Consider the following 23,573-nt stretch of genomic DNA (forward strand, 5'->3'; position numbering starts at 1 on the left):
TTGTACTTATCCTCCCCCTGTCCATATTCTCTTTTACTACAAGGTTCATTAGGCTTTTATAAGTTACACCACCTTTTGGGGGTTTTATTGGTCACTGGGTTTCACTGTTATTCAACAGCAAAGCAAGCACAAAAGACATATAATACTAAATCCTGTGATATAACATGTCAACTGTTATTTTTCAGATTTTATTCTATCTCCCTATTTTATAAATATCATTTCAGTGTATATTATTTTTAGAAGTTAACATTGTTATAAATGTTCATGTTCTATGTAGTTTATGTAAATATCCTTTTTATTAGCTATATAAAAATATTTCAGGGTGTTCTTGTACTCTAATTGTTTTTAGCATTAAATGTTGGAGTCATCCTTAAGTTTCTTTTTGAAATCACCTCTCTTCCCAGGTGATTTTCTTCATCTTATGGCTTTATACCATCTGTAGGTTGATTTAACCAAATTGATGTGCCTCGCTCAAGCCTTTCCTGAACTCCAGGCTGCCTCGTTGCCACCTGCATAGATAAGCCTAATGACCTAATAAGCATAACCCCCAACTTCCCACACTTCACATGGACTTCACTGTCCTTGTCTGAGTCCTCCCAGGTGCTCGGGCCCAAGACCTGCCATCTTCCTTTATTCCTTTCTTCCCCCTCTCATGTTCAATCATCAGTGGATCCTGTGGGCCCAGCCCTCACAATGGTCCCGGGTCTGATGATTTCTCACCGTGTCTTTGGCTGCAATCATCTCCTGCCTGGACAATTGAGGTGACTTCCCAGTTGGCCTTGTTGTTCCTGTCCTCATTCACCATCATTGCGTTCTCAGCCCAGGAGCCAGTGATCTTGTTAAAACAACATCAGATCATTTACGTTCTCTGTTCAAGTGCTTCCGTGGCTTCCCGCTCTCAGGATAAAAACCAAGTCCTCAAATTGGCCTGCTGGGCACCATGGTGCCTCTGCTCGCTGTGCTCCATTCCATGTGAGTCCTCTTGCACTGGCTGACTGCATTCCAGCCATCCTGGCTCTCCTGATGAGCCTCAGCGTCTCAGGCACACTCCTTCAGGGCCTTTGTCCTTGGCTGTGTTCCTTCTGGAATGTTCTTCCCCTGTGCGTCTTCCTAGTTTGTTTCTTTCCTCCTTCATGGTTCGGCTCACTTTCTCCGTGGGGCGCTCCCTGGCTAGCCCACTTGAAGTTGCACCCCTCCCTGGTACCGCTGTGTTTCTTAGGTGGCTTTATTTTTCTCTCTAGCATGTTTCCCTATCTGACATGACATGTACCTCTTTATTTTTTTTATCTCAAATGTAAGCCCCATAAATGTAAGCCCCAGGGATTTTGTTCACTGCCGCATCTACAACACCTAGGGCAGGGCTGATACCTCAAAGTTGCACAATGAGTCACTTATTAAGTGAGTCATTAAGCTGTTTACCATTTGCCTCCTATAGTTCATGTTGCCTGAATATCTTTACAGTTGTGGCTTTTCTTCTTTGTTTGAAAGATTTCCTTAGGTGGATACTTAAAAGTAGGATTAGTGAGCAAGAGTGTATGGCCATATCACAATGATCTTAATGCTTCTTTTCGTAGATGAGGGAGAGGAGAAGACATGATTTTTTTTTTTTTTTTTTTTTTTTACTTCTAGATTATGTTAGAAGCAACTGGGTTTAAATCTTGTCTAAGCTACTTAACTAGCTTTAATACCTTGGGCAAGCACTTGAACTTTTTTGAGCTCTAGTTTATAGAATTGTAAAATGGGATTAGTATTTACTTTGAAGAGTTTGTGTTGGTTTAAAAGAAGGCTAAAACATTATAAAGCATTTGGCATATAGCAATTGTCCATAACTATCAGTTCCCTTTCTCCCTCTTGGCATCCCTCTCTTTCTTTTCCTGAAACTGTTATCTTAGATAACATTGTAGCCTATGTGGATATTCACAAAGCCTACGGGTCCTGTGCGCACAGGTGTGTCTAAACCTGCACCTCCACGTTGACTTTTAAACTCCAGCCCATGCCATTCTCATTGGCTCTAACCTGCAGCACACCCATGACCAGGGGAAGGTCAGTGTCTAAGGTTTTGTTTTTATTTTTTGTTTCTAAAACTTTAAAGATGTTATTTCACTGCCATTGATCCCTCATAATTTCCGACAGGAAATAAATTATAAGTTATTTTCCTCTGAATATAGTATGTACTTTTTCTAGTGACATAGTAATAATATCTTTATCTTGGTTTTTATTGGTTTGATTCTGATTCGTTCACATTTTTCTCCTTTTGAACTTCTTTCTTTTGAGGATTCTTGAGTCCCTGAATCTTTTGCCAGATTTGAGAGGCTCTGATTTCTTTGAATATTTTCTTTTTCTTCCTGGCCATTACGTTTTATTCCTGGGACTCCAGTTACCCCTAGGTTAACCTTTCAAAGTAGTTCCACAGGTCCTCAAAGTATGTTTGTTTGTTTTTCCATTTTTCTCTTTCTTCTTTTTCAGATTGTGTGGTTCCGGTTCACTGAATTTTTCTTTTGCATGGTTAGTCCCCTAAGAGTGGATTGTCTTTTCTTGGCTCTTTATCAGCATACCTGATTGTGTCCTGGACATGGCAAAAGTTATATTGTGGACAATTTGGATTCTTTCCATTGTTTTGGAAAGCACTGATGTTTCTATTGAGACGCAATTTACTTAGACTGCAGCCTGTCCTGCCTGCAGTGGACAGTGCCTTCAAGTCTGAGATCAGTTCTTGAAACCTTAGCTATTGGTTGCCATTGGTTTCCTTGTACATTCATGGCTCAGAAGTCAGCCAGAGTCATGCCTGGTCTATACCCACCCAGACCTAGGGTTTGCTTCTCTGGCCTTTTCTTTCTGTGGTTCTCTGATCCCTTTCCGCTTCCCCCAGCCTCCTTCCCTGGGTCCTACAGCTAGAAAGAGAGTGCGTTCTTCTATCAAAGCTGTACCTGCCACTGTGACTGTCTGATCTCAGGGTAGAGCTGCAGAATAAATCCATGAGTGAGCAGGCAGGGAGTACTTTCTTTGCTGGTTGCTGACTCCATTCTTGACTCCTGCCTCCTTTCTAGTCTCTTTGCTTTTATTCAGTCTCCAGAGCCCTTGAGTAGTGAATGTTTTGCAGCTTTCTTTTGTGTGTGTGTGGGGGGTGCAAGTGAGGGATGAAGTAGTTGCATTGTACAGTTTGAGTAGAGTTTGTGAGGAGTTTTCAACAACAACAGAACTTCCCTTCCAGGGACTTTTTTTCTTTGAAATCTTTATTGAGATAATCTCAAATGCACATACTGTGGTAAGAACTGATATAGGGAGATCTCACATTCACTTCACCCAGTGACTCCTGATGATAACATTTTACAAAACTTTAGTTTGATGTCACAACCAGGATAGTGACACTGATACAATTTACTTACAGTATTCAGATTTCTGCAGTTGTTTCTTGTATTTATTTGTGTGTGTGTGTGTGTGTGTGTGTGTGTGTGTGAGAGAGAGAGAGAGAGAGAGAGAGAGAGAAGGGGAGAGAGCGATTGATTTACCACTGTGCAATTTTGTCATGTATAGGATTTTATGTCCACATCATCCTACCAACCATCTGAAAAGTGCAGGAAATGTTACAGTTGGAAAGGACTAACAATTTCCAGCCATGTTACCTACTGAAAATGATAGACTGTTTTTTTTAAGTGATTAGAACAATAACACATACCCCATTAATAATAATAATAATAATAATAATAATCGTAACAGTAATAATAGTAATATTATTATTGTAATCTCCTTGCCCAGGTTGCAAATGTCTTTGAATGTTGAGGTCACTTCATGTTTTGTGTATTCCTCTCCCCAGAGCACTGCCTGGGGCTTGCTTCAGTATGTTGTGCAGAGACCTTCAATTCATATATAAAATACAAATACACATTGTTCAGTAGAATTGGAAAGTAGGAATGTTTTAGATGTTTTCTCTGCTTTTTAACCAAGACCAGTATTTTTCAAAGTTTGCATCCTTATTATATTTACTTTCAAATGGAGCACATGAAAGTACTTTACAGATATTTGATCTTTTGAAGGTAGTGTTGCTGCCTTTGATAAAAACGTAATTAAGTGGGCACTTCCTGGTGGAGGTAATCATCAAAGCTTCAAAGTGCACACTCTTTACAACTTGGTATGTGTAGGTTCATCACCCGTCTGTTTCTCCATCTCTGTCTCTCTCTCTCTCTCCAGCCATTCTGTTTTTCCTTTAATTTTTTAAAAATTGTTCTAATTAGTTATACATGACAGTAGAATTCTTTCCAACCATTCTGACAGACAATTTTTGTAAACTTATTTCTAGTAGGGCCAACATAAAAAAAAAAAATCCATCTTTCTCAAATGGACCATGACAGAATGTGATAACATTCTGTCACAACATAGGTTTGACTTGAATCTTTTCTTTTTCTTCCAGTACTGGGGATTGAACCCAGAGGCCCTTTATTACTGAACCAACCCCCAGCCCTTTTTATTTTGAGACAGGATCTCACTAAGATGCTGAGGCTGGCCTTGAACTTGCCATCGTCCTGCCTCAGCCTCCCTAGTTGCTGGGATGATAGGCGTGTACCATTGCACTTGATTTTATTTGAAATCTAATATGCTGTTTGAGGGGGAAAATAATGCTTAAGATGCATTAAATTATTTGATAAGTAAACACACATAAAACATCTATATTTTCATATAATCAAGCATACCTAATAGGAAGAGTTATATACCCTTCTTTTTTCTCTCATTGGGGATTTGAGATCAACTTTTTCTGCCTATGGTATGCAGTTTTCTAAGACCTAGAAACTGAGTATTTGGCTTTCTGTACTGGATAATTTGGAAAGAGTACCTAGTGAGGCATGGCTGTGCCTGCACAGGTACTCTTGGACATTGCAGGAACTTGGGGATTATAGAAATGGCATCTGGTATTGAAATGGTTGGTGTCTTACTTTCTGAAGTCCAGATGACACTGTGCAGATGTGATATTCAAGGGAGTTAAAACACCTGGTTCCTTTGGGAAAGTTGTAAGGTACCTACCTATGGTTGTATTTTAGCTGAAATGTTCACTTATTCATCCTTCAAGTATTATCAAATGTCTGCAGTGTTACAGACTTATAAATAGAAACATCCTATGATATGGTAACTTCTTGCAAAGAATTCAGATGGTTTGATTTATTGTGCATATACACCAGGGTCCATTTAAACTTTAAAGGTCTTCAAACTTTGCCTTGAGTTCAATTCTCTTAAACTTGTTCATCTCTCCTGACACATACACACCCCTTTTCCCCAAATCTCCAGAATTTGGGACTCAGCCTCACCAGTAAATCAGAATGGGGAGCTGATCACGGCATTGACCTTTCTGGAAAAAAAAAAGTGTGCCCTGCTCTGCCTGGGGTTTACAAAGATGAAATGTTCAATCATTGTTAAGCACTTTGCTTTTTAGAAGAAGAAAGAGGACCCTGTCCCTGTTCTTGCTGACATAGACATTTGCTTAGGATCAAAATCAGCAGGTTGTTAGAAGGATGCAGATGACAAAGCCCCAGAGGGAATTTGAACACAGTGTCAGAGACGAGGGCTCGGGGATGACGAGGAGGGTTTAGAAGAAGCCACCTTGTATGGGTAGAAGCAAACCATTGGAAGAGTTGATTTTGGGCTTTTTTTTTTTTTTTAACCAAACTAGTCATTACATCATTTTTTCATTTTTTGCTGGCCTTCAAATCTTTTCACACCTCTCATTTTACATTATGATGAGAAGGCAAATAACCAGACAGCAGGAAGTTTGTTAAGGCAACAGTTTCTGGGCTCTGCTATGCTCACTACCCATTAAAATTCATTTCCATTGCCACTGTAGCTACCACCTTTGCTCCCTGATTATTGTTCATAGTGAAAATTTGGGGCCATTGGGAAAAGAATGTACTTCCTATGAGGAAGATAGGGATATAGGTAATGTGTCCCAGAAAAAGACTTTCATTAAAAAGAATTAAGAATACCTCATTTTAAGAATGATCCAGTTTCTAAAAGATTTATAAATTCTTCCCACCTTTGTTGTAGAGAACCCAGTAAACAGGTATTACATTGCATTTTCTGTGTATACCTTTCCTGGTTTAAGCTCACACATTCATAATGTTCTTATTTTCATATTTAAATAAGTGTTTTCACTTTGCTTGAATAGGACTCAGTATATTATATCGTTCTGTGTATTGCGGCCTCATTATACTATTAAATTAAAAAATTCTCTTTTGTCTAACATTTTTTTAATCTCATTGAGAACTAATAAAGAAGTCTCATGTAAAATTTACTCATGATCCATTTTGTACATTTATCCGTTGTTGCTTTACAGCTAGGTCACCTTTTATATAACCTTAAATTAGTTGATGTTAGTAGAAAATGTCCAGGTCAGCTACTGAAATGAGTATTTAGGGAAGCTTATTTCATGAAATTTAGTCTAAAAGGACTCTCGAGTTGTAAATGCTTTTTCCTCTCCACAGTTTTGTCAGAGATGTCACCGTACCTCAGGGGCCCCAGGCACTTTTCACCCAGTTTCCTTCCATGCTTCATTCACAAAAATGGCCAGAAACGAGGCTCACACTCTTGTTGACATGAGCGTGTGCTTAGGATGAAAAGGCATAAACACTTCACACTTTCAGCTTGTCAAGGGCATGGTGCCATCTGACGTCCTTCACTACTCCTTGTGAGAAAGCCATAAATAACCATAAAGCCGAGACGGGGGTTGAATACAGCACACTTTGATTATAGTGACACAAATGGCCACGTTTATGACGAGGGGTGATCAAAAAAGTGCTCTTTCTTCAGGTGTAGTCAGGTGCTTGGTAAATGATTTCTTATAATAAAAATATAAGATGACTATTGATAACGTGTTAGAAAGAAGGCTGTGAGTCGTTTAAAAATCATAGTTTGTTTTGTTTATGTTTCATTTATGTACTTAAATTTTTATCTGGTAGTCTTTTGATCTGTTGATTCTCATTAGAACTGGAAAATGGGGGGGGTGTTAAATGTTCCATTTATTTAGTTTTCTTTTGGAGATGGGGTCGCCCAGGCTGGTCTTGAGTTCAGAAGCTCAAGTGATCCTCTTGCCTCAGCTTCCTGAGTAGCTGGGACCAGGTATGCGCGACCACACCTAGCCTAAATGTTTTAAAAAGATTTCTTCTTTAGAGTTACTGCTGGGGGACTAAAGAAAAGAAAAACAGTTAAGTCTATATTATAGTTACCCTGGTAAATGCTGAAAATGTACCCCCATAAAATCCTGCTGGTAGTTTATTGACATAATTGAGTAATGTTTAACTGGTGGCATTAAGAACTGCCATAGAAAGAATAACTTCTGACTTTCTCTCTTCATTTTCAGATTTGTAGCCAAACCATGTGCCATCGCCCTCAACATTCAGGCCAATGGACCACAAATTGCCCAGCCCAATGCCATTCTGGAAAAAGTCTTCACTGCGATTACAAAGGTATGAATGTCCCTTTCTTGGTGTGATTGCCACCACCACCTTTTCAGGCTGCAGTCAGACTCTGCTCTCTGGAATTTGAGACTCAGCTTTTGCCCTGCCTGGTACCTGAAGGTGGTTTCTCAGAGAGAACACAGATATTGTGAATGAACCCAAACAGTAGTCACTGAAAGAAGGCGGGTATGTTCTAGAGCAGCTTGTTAACTCCCAAGTTGTCTGTGACAAACAGTCGTGATTAGATAACACCCCGTCTGAGTCTGTGCCTCTTTCAGTTTCAGGAGACATAGAGCAATACAGATAAGGCCTGGGTGGGACTCCGCAAAGGTAAAGAATAAGGATTTATGCCCATGAAGAAACAGGACCTGCTTGCTTAAAATGTCTGTGTATTCTGGGAGCTGTAGTAATTAGATGAATGCATGATTAAAGAAGAAAAGAATTGCAAGGTGAAAAGTCAAAAGAGAGTTAGAAATGAAGACATAGAGAAATAAAATAGACCAGATGCCCAATCAGGTAGGGGTTCCAGTCTCCCACTTAGGAGTAGCGAGAGGAAAGCAGGGGAGGGCAGAGGAGAGACTGCCTCCCCTGCTCCCTACCCCATCTTGAAGAACAGAGGGGAGAGGAGAAGGGAGAACCAGAAACCGTCAGCCCAGAGAGGGAAGCAAGTAAAGCAGTCACCGCAGCCATATATCTACTCTCTCTCTGCAGATCTTGCCCAAGTCTTCTCTTGCTCCTGCCTGAACAAGAGCAGAAGCATGACATTCTTTGAGAAGAATTGTGTGTTCGGATATCAGATGATTCATTTCCCCTTTTTCAGTTTTCTGCAAAGCTTCATTATCCAGGCTTCTAAGATGTCATCTGATAGTGTTAAGAAAAATTCTCCTCCTTTTTGGGTTTTTGTGAGGCTAACCATTAGTAGTGTCTGTTTCTTAACTTAGAACTCTATTTTTTGGAGGAAGGGGATTGAACTCAGGGGCACTCAACCACTGAGCCACATCCCCAGCCCTATTTTGTATTTTACTTAGAGACAGGGTCTCACTGAGTTGTTTAGTGCCTCTTCATTGCTGAGGCTGGTTTTGAACTTGTGATCCTCCTGTCTCAACCTCCCCAGCTGTTGGGATGTGCCACCAAGCCCGATTTATTTTACAACTCTTAATTCACGTATTGACTCTTGTTTATCGTCTTCATTCCTACTAAAATTCTCTAAGGGTTTCCTCTCTATCTTGTAAACAATTGTATTTTTTCTTGGGAAAAGTATAAAAGCACCATCTATTTTTTTTTTTTTTTTTTTTACATCTCTGCAAAGAAGAAAAAAATAATGAATGGAACTTCAGAAAAAGCTCTTTGTAGCTTTGAGGGATAATTTTAGATTTCCATGTTCCAATCTCAAGGGATACATATTCTATGGTATTTAAAGGAAGAAAATATTTAGAAAAAAAATACCTCATGTTTTCATTTAGTGTATTGATTTACTGCAGTAAAACATTTTTTTTTCTTTGTACCAGACAGATGTGCAGGGAATTATTCGGGTTTTCTTTTCTTTTTTGGTGTTGGGAATTGAACCTAGGGCCTCATGCACACTCAGCATGTGTTGTCTCGTGATATAGACCCCAGCCCCCAGGTGCATTTTTTATTGCTGTTACAGCTCATAGGTATTTCCCTATAAATGCATTAGGTATGCATTATTCTAAATGAATAATAAAATTAGTTTTTTATACAAATTTTGTGCAAGACACCCTTTAGATGTCCTACAGTGGACATTCTATCTCACTTGCCTTATGCTTATCATGGTTACTGGAGAAATTTCCCCTGTAAAGGTACTAGAAAGGTACTAGGTAGGTTTACTTCACTGGAGCTTATTTGCTTCTAGTTCATTTTAATGATTGTAGTCTCTTCGTTTCCAAGGTGATGCCTCTGGAAGTTTTTACATGATTAAAACAGAGGCCTTGTGTTTTAAATATAAATGCAGCGAAAGCGTGAGCTGTTTTTCCTTGAATTCTTTGTGGTTCTGTGGTCTGATCTGTGATATTAAAACAGGTTGTCTGGGCTGTGGGTGTAACTCAGTGGTAGAGCGCTTGCCTAGCATATGTGAGGCACTGGGTTCCTATCCCCGGCACCATATAAAAATAAATAAATAAGAAGGTAAAAAAATAATAATAATAAAAATAAAAATAGGTTGGCTGACTGCTGTACGAAGAGCACAACTTGGAGAATTCTGGCAAATTATCTGCGAGTTTGAATGATTGTCCAACGACCTGACTGTAACCATGGTGCCAAGTGACCTTTGGTAGAAGGGCAGGGTTATCTTCCTCCAAGTTTGTAGGCATATAATCCCCCCCAAAACCCTTAAGTCTCCTATGTCCAGGAAGGGTCACACAGATTTGGGGGAACAGTGTGGAATGAAAATGTGGGACTCCTTGTTCAAAAAGCACAGAAAAGTACCATTAAAGGTATAAAAATAGAAATGTTTTCTTTTTTTCACAATTTCTCATTCAGTCTATTGAGGTACTTTTTGTTTGCTGTGTAATGTCATGCTGCCTAGTCAAGAGTGGCAAGTACAGTTCCTCCCAGGTGCCCAGAGGCCCCACTCTGTGACCTCGTGTGCTTTCTGGTCGCAGCTGTTGGGTTTCCCTTTTCTCCAGGAACTTGCAATTTACTGATCTGTGGCCATAGGAGTGGGGAGGTTGAGGCAGGCCTCCACACTGTCCATGGACCCACTGTCCCAACACACAGTGGATATGTGACCTCGACGAGCATTGCAATCTCCATGCTCAGGTTAGGGGTGAGCAAGAGGCTCACCCCTACTGAGGTGGCTGCTCCTTGCCTCTCCTTCCATGTTCCCTCTCCTCCCCTTGCCTTCACTCTGGCCTCTGCTGGGGAGCTGTCATCCCAGAGGTAGGGGTAGGGAGGTGGTGGGAGTGAGGAGATGGGGAAGGGAATGACCAGGCGTCCATCTGGGGGGTATGGTAACTGTATAGAAGCTAAGACTCCAAACACCTGGCACATACTCCATTACTCCAGTAGACTTCCCTTGCAAAATAGAGATCCCATGATAAAATTATGAAGAATTTCAACATGGCATCCATGGAGCGCTAAACCACAAGTTGAGCCCTTCTGAATGTGGGGCATGCCCTGTGGAATTGTACTGGTCTACATAGCTCTAATCTGTGACGTTACCTGATAAATTTGAAGCTCTTACATCTTCCTGCAGCTAGTCTGTCTGTCTCTCTCTCTTTTTTGGTGCTGGGAATCCAACTCAGGTCTCATTCACAGTAAACAAGTTTTCTATCACCGAGCCTCCTTTTGAGATAAAATCAGTCAGTCTTATTGTCTATGTCTTTCTCCTCCTCTCTAACCCCCAAATCTAAGGTTTTCTAAACATCTTAGAGATCCTGGCCCTCTTATGAAATAGTTAGCAGCTTTGATGTTTGAGTCAGTCAGAACTTGGGTTTGTATATTGGAATATCAGCTCCTGCTTCCTAGTGTTGTGGCTATCTGCAAGTTTCTCAATCTCTCTAGGTTGCAGATATCTCATTGATAAAAATCTTTGAATAACTTCCCCCCCAGGCTTTCATGATGACTAAATAAAATAATGCAGGTAAGTCATTCATTACATGACATAGCATCTGTCTGGGACAGTGTTTTCACACTGTCATTTGCATAGAATCGCCTGAGGAGTGAAAAAAATGCAGGTTGCTCTGTTATATTTAGAGAGATTTTTGAATCTCTAGTCTTGGGATAGCACCAAAGGACCACAGCTGTAGTTGTCAGTTTCATTCGAATAAACAGAATGATTACTTCTCTTTTGAGAATATGTTGAGCATGTGCTTTTAGTGTGGTACCCAGAGTTGTCTGTGTATGTATGTTTTTAACATTTGGGGGTTTGCACATATTGTTTGCACAAATCTACTAAATTAATGACCTCACTTTTCTAATCAAATTTGTTCTAAGGCTATGGGGTTAAGAATATATGTCAGCTATAAAGCCAGGTTTCATGATTTAGTGAGATCATATCATAATCCACTTGTGCCATGTTTAGACTGTGTTTAAAAACTGTAGGCAAATTCCTTATCCCAGCCCATGAGGAGACTATTAAATAATTAATTTTATCTGACCAAAAGATCACTGGGAAGGCTTGTGAGTTTTGAGTATATTTAAACTATAAAACTAAGAGAGAAAGAAATATGAAGGGAGCTGGGATTGTAGCTCAGTGGTAGAGCACTTGCCTAGCATGTGTGAGACAACTGGGTTTGATTCTCAGCATCATATATAAATAAATAAAATAAAGGTCCATTGACAACTAAAAAATATTAGAAAAATGTATGTGTTGGTGACAGAACAGAAGGTTAACATTATATGTCCTCACAACATAGACATGATACAAGTGACTATCGAGGGGAGAGGGAAGGCAGGTGAAGCTGAGTGAATTCACTGGTTGCATAATCTCTCATGTGGGAGTCGGCTTATCAGTCAAAGCTCCCAAATCAAATAGAAGTATAAATATGTTTAGTAGCACAAGAGTAAACTCTAAGAAAGATAATACTATTGACTAGTATTGGGTATTGGAGGAGAAAGAGAAGAAGAAATAATGCTGGTTTTAGTTATTGCTCACATGGATTTATTAAAGATGGAAAAGAAATAAAGAGACATGTAATTATACAGTTAACCACCAAAACAAAAATTGCACACCAAAGGAAAGAAAAATAAAGCAAACTACGTAGTAAAATATTTTTTAAAAAATTGTGAAAATAGAAAGCAGAACATAATGAAAGTAGAGAACTATAAAAAAACAAAACTTTATCAGTCATATCAGTGCATACAAATGGGTTTGGTTCATCTAGTAAAAAAAATAATTCAGGGTTAGGTTACTGATATGGGTTGAATTATGCTCTGCCCTTCAATTTCATACATGGAAGTCCTAACTTCCTGTACCTTAGAATGGAACCTTATTTGGACAAAGGATATGTACAAAGATAATTAAGTTATAGTGGGGTTAATAGGGTGGGTCTTAATCCAGTATGACTGGTGTCCTTATTAACAACAACAACAACAACAAAAGGGAAATTTGAACAGAGACATGTGGGGTGGGGGGGATGATTGAAGACACACAGGGAGAAGATAGCAATCTACTTGCCCAGGAGAGAGACCTTGAACAGATTCTTCCCTTGTGTTTGTTCTCAGCAGGAACAAACCCAGCAGGCACCTTGATCTTGGACTTCTAACCTCTGCAACCCCAAGACAATACATTTCTATCATCTATGCTACTCAGTTTTTGGTACTGTACCTTGTTATGGCAGCATTTGCCAACTAGTAGAGTTACAAACAAAGTATGTAACTTTGAGATGTCTTAAGGCAAAGAAATTTAAAATGTTAAAAATAAAAGTGAGGTGATTATGTTTAGGCAAATGTAAATAATAAAGGAAGTAGGGTTTCTAAAAGCATTAAATGAAATAAAGAGTTGTCTTTTTATTGCCAGAGGATACAATTCATAATGAAAATAGAAGAGTTACAAATATTTTATATGCATTAAGTAGTATACCTATATTTTCATAAAAAGGGATTATAGAAGAAACAAATACAATACTAAGAAATTTTAGTTTACCTCTGGGTCATGACAGATAGATCCTGTGAACAAAATAGAATATAGAAGTTCCTTTGAGTATAATAAATAAAGAAAATCTAGGGGTACATTTAGAATTTTGTGTCCTGAATATAGAGACTATACTTTCTTTTCAAGTGCCTACCAAATACTTCCCAAAATTGTAAGTTATGTTACAAGTCTATAATAAGGTTTAAAAATTAGACGTAAATTAATAATATTAGAATAATAAAAACAGAAAACAATAAAAAGGTCTCTTGCTCTATCTGAGTGCTATATCTGAGTGCAGCACAATTCACAATAGCTAAACTGTGGAGCCAACCTAGATGTCCTTCAGTAGATGAATGGATAAAGGAAATGTGGTATATATAAATAATGGAATACTGTTCAACATTAAAAGAAAATAAAATCATGGCATTTGTAGGTAAATGGATAGAGCTGAAGAATACAATGCTAAGTGAAGTTAGCCAATCCCAAAAAAACAAAGTGAATAATTTTTCTAATATAAGGATGCTGATCCATAATATGCTGCAGTTGGGGTTGGGGTGGGAGGATTAAATAAACACTAGATAGGGCAAAGGGGAAAAGGGGAGGGATGGGAAGGAAGGGCGCATAGGGGGAGGAAAGATGGTGGAATGCAATGGTCATCATTCCCCTAAGTACATCTATGAAGACACAAAGGATGTGACTCTACTTTGTGTACAACCAGAGATATGAAAAATTGTGCTCTATATGTGTAATATGAATTGCAATGCATTCTGTTGTCATATATGACAAATTAAAAATTTAAAAAACCCTCTATTTTATTTTATTTTTTAACTTTATGTGGTGCTGAGGATCAAACTCAACGTCTCACACATGCTCAGCAAACACTCTACCACTGAGCTATAAGCCCAGCTCCTCTGAGTGCTATCTTAATCAATTCTTGATTAAAAACAAAATTCCAGAATATTTCATAAACAAATAATGAAAGCAGTACTTATTTGTGCCATGCCAAACAGTGCTCAGCTGAAAACTCATGAATATATGAAAAAATTGCCACTTTAAACATTAGAAAAAGAACAACAAAATAAATGGAGATAAGCAAAAGGCAGAGACAATAAAAATAAAAGCCAAAATTAATGAGTTAGCAAAACAATAGAATTAAGAAATTTTGATCTGAAAGCACTTCACTGGTTTAGTTTTTTGTAATAGAAAATCAGTCCCATAAAGAAAAAAGACTAAGCAAGCACAAATAGTGATATAATAATTGATAACCAACAGAAGCAGAGAAAAATTGAGGGACAAACAAAATGGGAAAACTTGAAAAAAAGGAAATTATTCTCATATTAAAAATAATATATAAGGAGCTGGGAGTGGGAGCAGGAGTTTGCTGGGAGTAGCCTTGCCCTTCACCCTGCTTAATGTACCCCTTCACCATGCCTCACAGTCTATCAACTGATTTACTTAAGACAAGAATAAAAATTCTTTTCATGATGAAGTAATTATTCTAGAAAAATCATAATTTTCTCTGTGTACTTAAAAAGCAAAACTACAAAAACATAGCCAGCTCAGATGATCTAACAAAAAAATAATTCTCTTTTTTATTCTTTCTTTCTTATTCTCATGAAACAGTTATTGAACATATGGGCATGTTTTTTTTTATTGCTCAGATAATTAGCATTGCTAAGGTGGGTTAATGCCTAAATTCACACCTAATGTATCAGAAATTATATTTGCCCTTTCTCTTTTTTGAATTGTATATATTTAAGGTATGCAATATGCATATCAAAATATGTTCCTATACAACACATATATATTTGATATACATGGTGAAATGGTTACTGTGGTCAAGCAAACTAACAAATCTGTCTTGAAAAGAATTCTAACATCTTCAAAGCTGTTTAATTCTCTTAAACTCTATCACAGCACAGAAAATTTGAAAAGTCATCCAAGTCTCTTTTGATGTGGCAATAAAACATTCATATCAAAGCCTGACAAAATTCTCAGCAGCCCTCCCCATCCCCGCCAAAATAATAGACACCAATCTTACTCACTAATATTGATGAACATTTTTAAAATAAAAGATTAGCAAATAGAATCTAGTTTTCAGTGAGGAAAGCTGAATGATGGTATCACATTAAAAGAATTATTTGCCATCACCAAATAGAGTTTATTCTAGGATTGCAAGGCCTTCCCTGTATTGGATATTTTTTAAATAACCTATGTAAATCACTTATTAGTACATCTAAGGTGTGCTGGATTGCAGGTAAATTGTTATAGTGCTTGTCCTGGGTTTGGTCCCCAGCACAGTAAACAAACAAACATCTGAGGAGAAAAAACAAAATACATGATGCTGCATGATTACTGAGTCCTAACATCTTTTTGATTAAAATAAAATTATGTGACTAGGAACAGGTGCTTTACATGCAAATATATTTGTATCTCAGTCCCCATTCTGGCCTCTTGCTTAACAGAAAACTAAAGGTATTTCCACTAACGTCCAGAACAGATAGGAGTGCCTCTTATAACTATTGTTCTGTGTTGTGCCACATTTTACATTGAACTAGCACATAGGTAAGAGAAAGAAAAATGTTCCTGAAAATTAGGAAGAAGGAGGCGAAACTATTGCTATTTGAAGATGTACCCATTGAGTTCCACTATAAACTAGGTCTTGATGAAAAAAGATACTGAAATGTTTCATTGAATATGGATCTTATATTCCAGTAACGGACTATTATGTGATCGTATCCAATGCAAAAGTATCACAAAAAATATGAAATTTTAATACAAAATCTAACCAAAATCCAGTAGCTCTCATATACATGCAAACAAGAAACAGTTAAAAGGTTATAAGAAAGCAACTTATTTACAATAGAAACAAGCAAAAAAAAAAAATCCACAGGAATAAAGAACAAAGTATGTGTAAGACTTGTATGAGGAAAGTTTTCAAACATTCTTGATGGACACAAAAAACAAATTGAATGATAATGTTATTTCACCCTATGTTAATTTAAGAAATTGGTATGATCTTACTTAAAATACAAACAAGTTTGTTTGTTTGGCCACTTGTTCATTTTGAAAATAGACAAGTTAATTCTAAATCTCACACAGAAAAATAAACAAAGACTTCTGAGAAAACTGACTGCATATGACTGGCACATAGACAGTGAAGGAGTAGATTGGTTATTCTGTGGGGAAAAGAGGAGTGATGATATTGGGATTTAGGGTGGCCATTTGGAAAGAAAGAAAGTTAGATTTATAACTCACACTGAATGGCAGCATATCTTCTAAATGCAGTAAAAATGCCAATGCATCAAAACCTTGAGTGTATTAGATGAAAACGTGGGAGAGTTTTAATAACATTTGGAATTTAGAAACTATTGCATTTAGCAACCATCTACAAATAAAAAAACAAGCAAACAGCACATCAGCAAATTTTAAAACACAAATGACATAATGGTTAAAAAAAAACATGCAACTTACAGTACAGAAAAGAGTGCAACCACCCTAATAAATGAAGAAATCCTACAAATCAATGAAGAAAATCCCAACAGATTAAAAAAAAAATTAAGCAATAAGACATGACCATACTCTTTAGGAAAAAGTGAAATGCAGGTGATTTTTAAAATGTATGTAAAGATGCTTATCTCATTAGGGGGGAAAATCAAAGGTATACCAAGATATTATTTTTAATATATCAGGCTGAAAAAATAAAGAAGCTTGACATCTTGTTCTCTTAAAGAGACTTAGGAAATAGATACTCCTGCTTGTGAGAGTATAAGTTGATAAAATCTCCAGTGAGAGTACTTTCTTAATAGGAAAATAAGATACCAAAACACAGATGCGTTTGATCAACAACTTTCACTTTGAGGACAAGATCCCACAGATAAACCTGTACAAAATGACTCATGGCAAGCTTATTTACCTTAGCATTGTTTGTAGCAGAAGTTTGGATGCTACTTAAATGTGTGTTCACAGCAGAATGGGTCATAAATTATAGTACATCTCTACCATTCTACAAAAGAATAAGAGCATTTCTATACACTGATATGGAAATATTTGTAAAGTGGAAAACACGAAGTCTAGAACAAAGTCCACAGTGTGACCATTTGTGTGATCGGGCACATTCAATTTTGCTTTTACTTATGTAAAATAACTGGAAAGAAACTGATTTAATAACTATGGTTGCCTTTTAAAGAAGGGAAAGGAGAGATTTAAAGAACAGGAACAAAGGTAAAACTTTGGACAATTTAAAATTTGTGAGGCATAGGAATATTGTTTCTATTAATAAATTAGAAAATAAATTGAAATTAAAAATTAGTTTATTTAGGGAAATGTTATAGCCAAGATGTGTTGTAGGCATTTTTGTTTTTGTTTTTCTTTTTCTTTTCCCTTCAATATTTTTTATTAGGGGAGTCATGAGAATGTGGGTGGTGTCATTACTATGAGAAAGGGCTCAGGCACATGCCAGTGGAAAGTTGGCAAGTAACATTTATAGGCACAGGTCAGCATATTTCGTACCCTGAGTCTAGTAGGTGTGTTTTCTGGGTGTCTTGACTACTTTAATCAGCTCACGAGGCCACAACAGAATACCACAGACTAGATGGCTTAAGCAACATTTATTTATTCCTCACAGCTCTGGAGAGTGGAGGTCTAAGCTCTGGGTGCCAGCATGGTCCAGTTCTTGATGAAAGCCCACTTCCTCATATAGCAAGAGTTGGGAGGCCAGGGGAGGAGGGCGAGGGAAGGACAGAGAGAGAGAGCACATGCACATGGGTAAGCACTCTGGTGTCTTCTTTTAAGTGTACTAATATCGTTCAAAGGCTCCACTTCTTAATACCATCACGTTGGAGATTAGGGTTTCAATAGGTTAACTTTTGGGGGTAAACAAACCCCTTGAGTTGCTTGAGATGCTTTTAGAAAGATGTTATGTGTTTTGAACATAAAGGAGTGCTGTATTTTGTCAAATGCTTTTTCTGTGTCTATTGAGATGATCATATGATTTTAACACCATACTACAGGAACACAGCCACATCAATGTTTATAGCAGCACAATTCACAATAGCTAAACTGTGAAGCCAATCTAGATGAACTTCAATAGATGAATGGACAAAAAAAATGTGGCATATATATACACAATGGAATATTACTCAGCAATAAAAGAGAATAAAATCATGGTATTTGCAGGTAAATGGATGGAGATAGAGAAGATAATGCTAAGTGAAGTTAGCCAATCCCAAAAAAACAAATGCTGAATGTTTTCTTTAATATAAGGAGGCTGATTCATAGTGGGATAGGGAGCAGAAGCATGGGAGGAATAGACCAACTTTAGATGGGGCAGAGGTGGAATGTGATGATCATTACTATCCAAAGTACATGTATGAAGACAAATTGGTGTGAATATACTATGTATAAAACCAGAGATATGAAAAATTGTGCTCTATATATGTAATAAGAATTATAATGCATTCTGCTGTCATATATAAATAAAAATAAGTAAAAATTTAAAAAATGCCAACCATAAGAGAAAAAAAAAGGTTTTATGTGTATATTACACACATAAAACTTGAGGGGTGGCCATCCTGCCTCCCCCTGCCCTTTTTTTTTGGTACTGGGGAATAAACTCAGGGGCACTCAACTACTGAGCCACCTCTCCATCCGTATTTTGTATTTTATTTAGAGACAAGGTCTCACTGAGTTGTTTAGCACCTCTCCATTGCTGAGGCTGGTTTTGAACTTGCGATTCTCCTGCCTCAGCCTTCCAACCTGGTGGGATTACAGGTGTCCTCCACTACACCTGGCTCCTCCTCCCCTTTTGATTATTTTCTCTGACCATGAATATCAAAGCAAAAATATAATAGAGAAATAGAACTCACTTGGCCTGCTTTTGTTGAATAGCAGGGCACACTCAAAGATTTTTGGCAGACTGCTCTCTAACATTGAAGAGAGATGAGAAAAAAGAAAAAAAAACTAATTTTACAAACATTTTCACATTTAGTTCTTACCATAATCACATTTAGGTTGATAAGTTGTTGTTGTTATTATTATTATTATTATTATTATTAACAGTGCTGGAGATTGAATCCAGGGACTTGTGCATGCTAGGCAAGTATTCTACTACTGAGCTATAGCCCCTGTCCTCAACCCTTACTTCTATAGATGAGTAAATAGAAGCTCAGAGAAGTGAATGGAGTTGAGGAATTGAACCTATATACCTGTCATTTCAGGGCCAGTTCTGTCCTCTCCACCTACTTTACTTCTTCAGGTAATGCATAGTATTAGAAAAAGACTTGATGTGGGATTCGCAGTCAAAAGGAGTGACCAAGAAAATGAATTAAAGAGGAATGTGTGAAGAATGGGGACACAGTGGGGAGGGAGAACATGTTTGATAGTAGAAATGGGACAGTAGGCATTTTGGGATTTTTTTTTCTGTGCTTTTTGTTTGTCCTCCATTATCCAGATATGCAATAGGTATGCACAGCTTTCCCCCCAGCCCCCAAGAAAGTGAAATATTCAAATGGTGCCTCTTGGAAAGTTCTGCATTGGACTCCCTTTCCTTGAAGGCTGATGGAGCAGACTCAGCCGGTTGGCTGTTCATCCAGTCTGAGTTGCCTCTAACAAAGTGCATTGCTGATAAGGAGAAGTGCAAGCATCAGAACAAGATTCATATTTTCCCATCTTATTTCATAATGAGTCACCTTGTGGTTATTTCTGTTCATTCTGCTAATGGAAGGCCTAGATGCTCAGTGGTAAATACAGAAATCTCAGTAGCAGGTATAAACAGGGAAACAATCAAAAACCCAAACATGCACAAGGATCTGTTTTAAGGTGAAAGTGAAAGTGTATTGAAAATAATTTTTTCTGGCAACTTGTTTTATAGCATCCTGATGAGAAGAGACTGGAGGGCCTCTCCAAGCAACTGGACTGGGATGTGCGAAGCATTCAGCGCTGGTTTCGACAGAGGCGCAATCAGGAGAAGCCCAGCACCCTGACGAGATTCTGTGAGAGCATGTGAGTAGCTTTTTTTTTTTTTTTTTCTTGAAAGAGAAACCTGCCTCTGTCTTCATGCTATCCCACAGGTAAAGAATAACAGATATATACAGGATCCAGCAGCCCTTAGAAAGCATGTCATCTGGTGGAAAGTAGTTCAGGAAAAATGGGGGACACTTCCTTGTAAGATTTGAGATTTCTGCTTGGAACACAGTAAATAAGTTCACTTCCTAATGGAGTTCCTGCAAAATAATTTAGATTGCAAGGGCCTACCATGGTATTTTAAAGACATCTTTAAAATATTGTATTACAAGTCATTACTTTTATGGAAGCCGAGAGTTTGAATTTTAAAGAAGGGATTTGGTCAAGACATGTTTCCACTGATAAAAACTGAGATTTTAGAATATATTATCAGAAGGTTATAACAATGTCCTACATTGCTGAAGATTTAAGAAATGGCTATGTTCTGTTCCTGGGTGAGTTTAATGAAGCATTGCTCGAAGGTAGGGGACGGAATGAGAATCTCACTCATTTCCGAAATGTGAACTTCATGGTGTATAAATTATGTGTCAGTAGAGCTGTTAGAAATAATAAGACCACATAGAACTCTTTTAGCATAGTGATATCTTCAAATGGTGATATTCAATATACTTAGGAAAAATCAGAGGAAGAAATACTGAAGCATTGAGCACATCCCCAATAATGGTAAACTGCCTTGGAAGCCAGCACCCCATTTGGTCTTCACCTTTTAGAATACGACTATTCCTTTGTCCAACAATTCTTTCTTTAGGGAGCTTTTTACTGATACCTGTTCATTTAACAATAGAGCTGTCAGTGTAAGAATCTTAATTTTAGACCCTTTCCATTTGGGGTGAGAGTTGCATTTTTAGGTTGAGAGCATAAAAAAGTATTTTAGCAACTGCAATCTAAGATTTAGAGGGAAACTTAACATTATAAGAGAATTAATGAGAATCAGAATTCCTAAGCCTGGGTAAATACGTAGATCCTAAATAGGATGTTTAGAGGTCAGAATATTTATAAAATATAGAAAAACAACCAAGCTGATACAATCTGCAAAACCCTTCCTATAATTAAACTGAGCAGTAATTTATGGAAGGATTTATGCATCTGGGCTCATGATCAAAAGCTGGATTTGCTTCCTGACCTGGTCCTGCTGTGTATGTCAAAGGCCTGGGCTCCCTCACTGAGCCATGGGTCTGAGGAGCGGTGAAGTTAAGCCTTGGTATATACTCACATGCTCAAAGTCATGGGCCCTCTTCTCATCCTCCAACTAACTTCTTCGGTAACTTAGTCCTACCCCTTCTATGCTGACTTTATAGCAGTTTTTTTTTTTTTTTTTCAAATATGAGCGTACATAGGCATCAGTCATCTGGGGATCTTGTTATATTCTGATTTACTTGGTCTGGAATGGCAGCTGAGATTCTGAATTTATAACCAATTTGCAGTTGATGCTGATGATGCTGGTCCAGTGGACCACATTTGAGTAGCAAAGGCCAACACTGGTCTCATGTCTGTGTCTCTTCCTTGACTATAACTGTTCCTGACCGATGTATCCCAATAAAAAGGACAGTCATAGTCACATTCAATTAAAAATATTTCAGAATGATTGCTAGAGGCATGGTAATGTGAAGGCACAATGGTAGGGAGGAGGCAGTATATAAAGTGCACACTGTGATCTCTTCCCTCAAGAAGTTTATTATCTCTGTGTCAAAAAAGATAAGACCAAAATCTTATGAGTTGATGATAGACATTTAAAAATAATTATATATGGGACCAGGGCAATAGCTCAGTGGTAGAGCACCTGCCTCACATGTGTGAGGCACTGGGTTCAATCCTACACACCACATAAAAATAAATAACAACTAAAAAGAAATTTAAAATTAACAATAATTTTATATGTGTGTTAAGCAGTTGGTATCAACATTCAATAATGAAGATTAAAAAAAAAAGTACTATGGTTTGGAGACATGTGGGGGTTGCTGGGATTACTTGGTCAACGCCAGTGGCCTTTGATTGCTGTGTTGCATGAGATGGTATTGATGAGCTCTTCTTCTGTCATTCTCTTTTTCTTTGGTTTCTGGGTTGCCAGTAGATTCTTCTCTTTCCAAGGACTCTTGTTTGAATTAGTCTGTTTTTCTCCTGTGGTCTTTGATGTGCTGCTTCTCTAGATTCAGCCTCTCTTGTGTTTCTTACTCTACCTTCTATTCTCTATGTAGAAATTATTTACTTTAACTATCTTCTTCCAGAGCCACGTGTTTAGGGAAGATGTTTCTTCTAAGGCATCATTCTGCAACTCTGATGTATTTCTATTCTTCTTGCATTGTCTGTATGCCTGTGTTTCATAACAAACAGGCTGGAAACCGAAATCAACGTGCCACCGGGTTCCATTAATTCTTTGTAAATCCACCACTATAGCACAGATCCTGATAGCTCCCATAGGTTTCCTTATTATCCCTCAGACTCATAGGCATTTGTTTGTTACCCTCCACCCATAGTGTCCTAAAATACTACTATCCCCATGTTCTGCTGTTTTAAAACCTTGATGATTATCTTATAATTCTAGGATAAATATTAAGTTCCTTAGCTGATAATCAGATTCTGGCATTTGTATGTTTGATGTTAATCACTGCAGTGACCTCTTCTTCCAGAAGGCTGTGTTTTCACTATACGTGGTGCGTTCACTCCTGCCTCAGTTTGCAGTGTTCCTAGCATAGAGTACCCACTTCCTCTGCCCGACCCATGTATCCCCTACCCATTTCTCAATTGTCAGGCCCTTTCTGAAGGGTGGCCTGACTGCTGGGTCTAGAGTAAGTAATAGTTCTCCTGACTCCTGTGAGCACTTATTGCAAGTAATGCTTTAATATTGAATCATATGCAATTTTGTGATTACTTAACTGTTCTTACCTGGCTATCATTGCTACCAGTTTTATCATAAGTGTTCACTGAAGAGCACGATGGCCATGCCTCGTCCCTCCTCCTTTTCTCTTCACCTTTACCATCACACACACACTCTACTGAATACATATTGATTAAATGACTGAATGTTAAAATGGAATTGTTCTGGAGGGAGTTGCTGATCTCAGTTGCCACTTGGTCTCAACACTGAAGAGTGCCAATACACTGACTTAGCATAAAATTTTTAGAGGCCAATTTCCTGACTCTGAAAAGCTCTTTGGAAATTTAAAAGAAGGAATTCAAAGGAAAGAGCTGTGTGTGGTGCTGTATAGTCTTGGTGATTCAGGAAGCTGAGGTGAGAGGATCACTTGAATACATGAGTTCAAGATCAACCTTGGTAACGGCAATAGTCTGTCTCAAAAACAAATACCGGAGCAAACAAACAAACAAATTCAGAGTAAAGAATTGGATTGCAAAGGAGAATATTTAGAAAAATACCACAAGGGACAAAGTAGAATTACATCAGACTGTGTAGGCACATGTATGTGACATAGTCATTTGTCTATAAAAATAATCTAGAATGGTTTTTCTTAACCAGGAAAGTATTTCATAATCAGTGAGTTTTTCAAAATTCACATGCAAGT

At 37.8% G+C, this 23,573-nt stretch overlaps 1 protein-coding gene across 2 annotated transcripts in view; it reads left to right on the plus strand.

The window, feature by feature from the left end:
- Nucleotides 1–23,573, plus strand: part of Cers6 (ceramide synthase 6) — a 281,227-nt gene that overhangs the window by 76,819 nt on the left and 180,835 nt on the right. For both annotated transcript variants that reach the window (XM_005315692.5, XM_005315693.4), the window contains exons 2-3: nt 7,343–7,448; nt 19,904–20,034. In XM_005315692.5, the coding sequence (XP_005315749.1) occupies nt 7,343–7,448; nt 19,904–20,034 (237 nt within the window). The remainder of the gene's footprint in view (nt 1–7,342; nt 7,449–19,903; nt 20,035–23,573) is intronic.

Source organism: Ictidomys tridecemlineatus, chromosome 7, assembly GCF_052094955.1.
Source record: "Ictidomys tridecemlineatus isolate mIctTri1 chromosome 7, mIctTri1.hap1, whole genome shotgun sequence".
Classification (NCBI taxonomy): Eukaryota; Metazoa; Chordata; class Mammalia; order Rodentia; family Sciuridae; genus Ictidomys; species Ictidomys tridecemlineatus.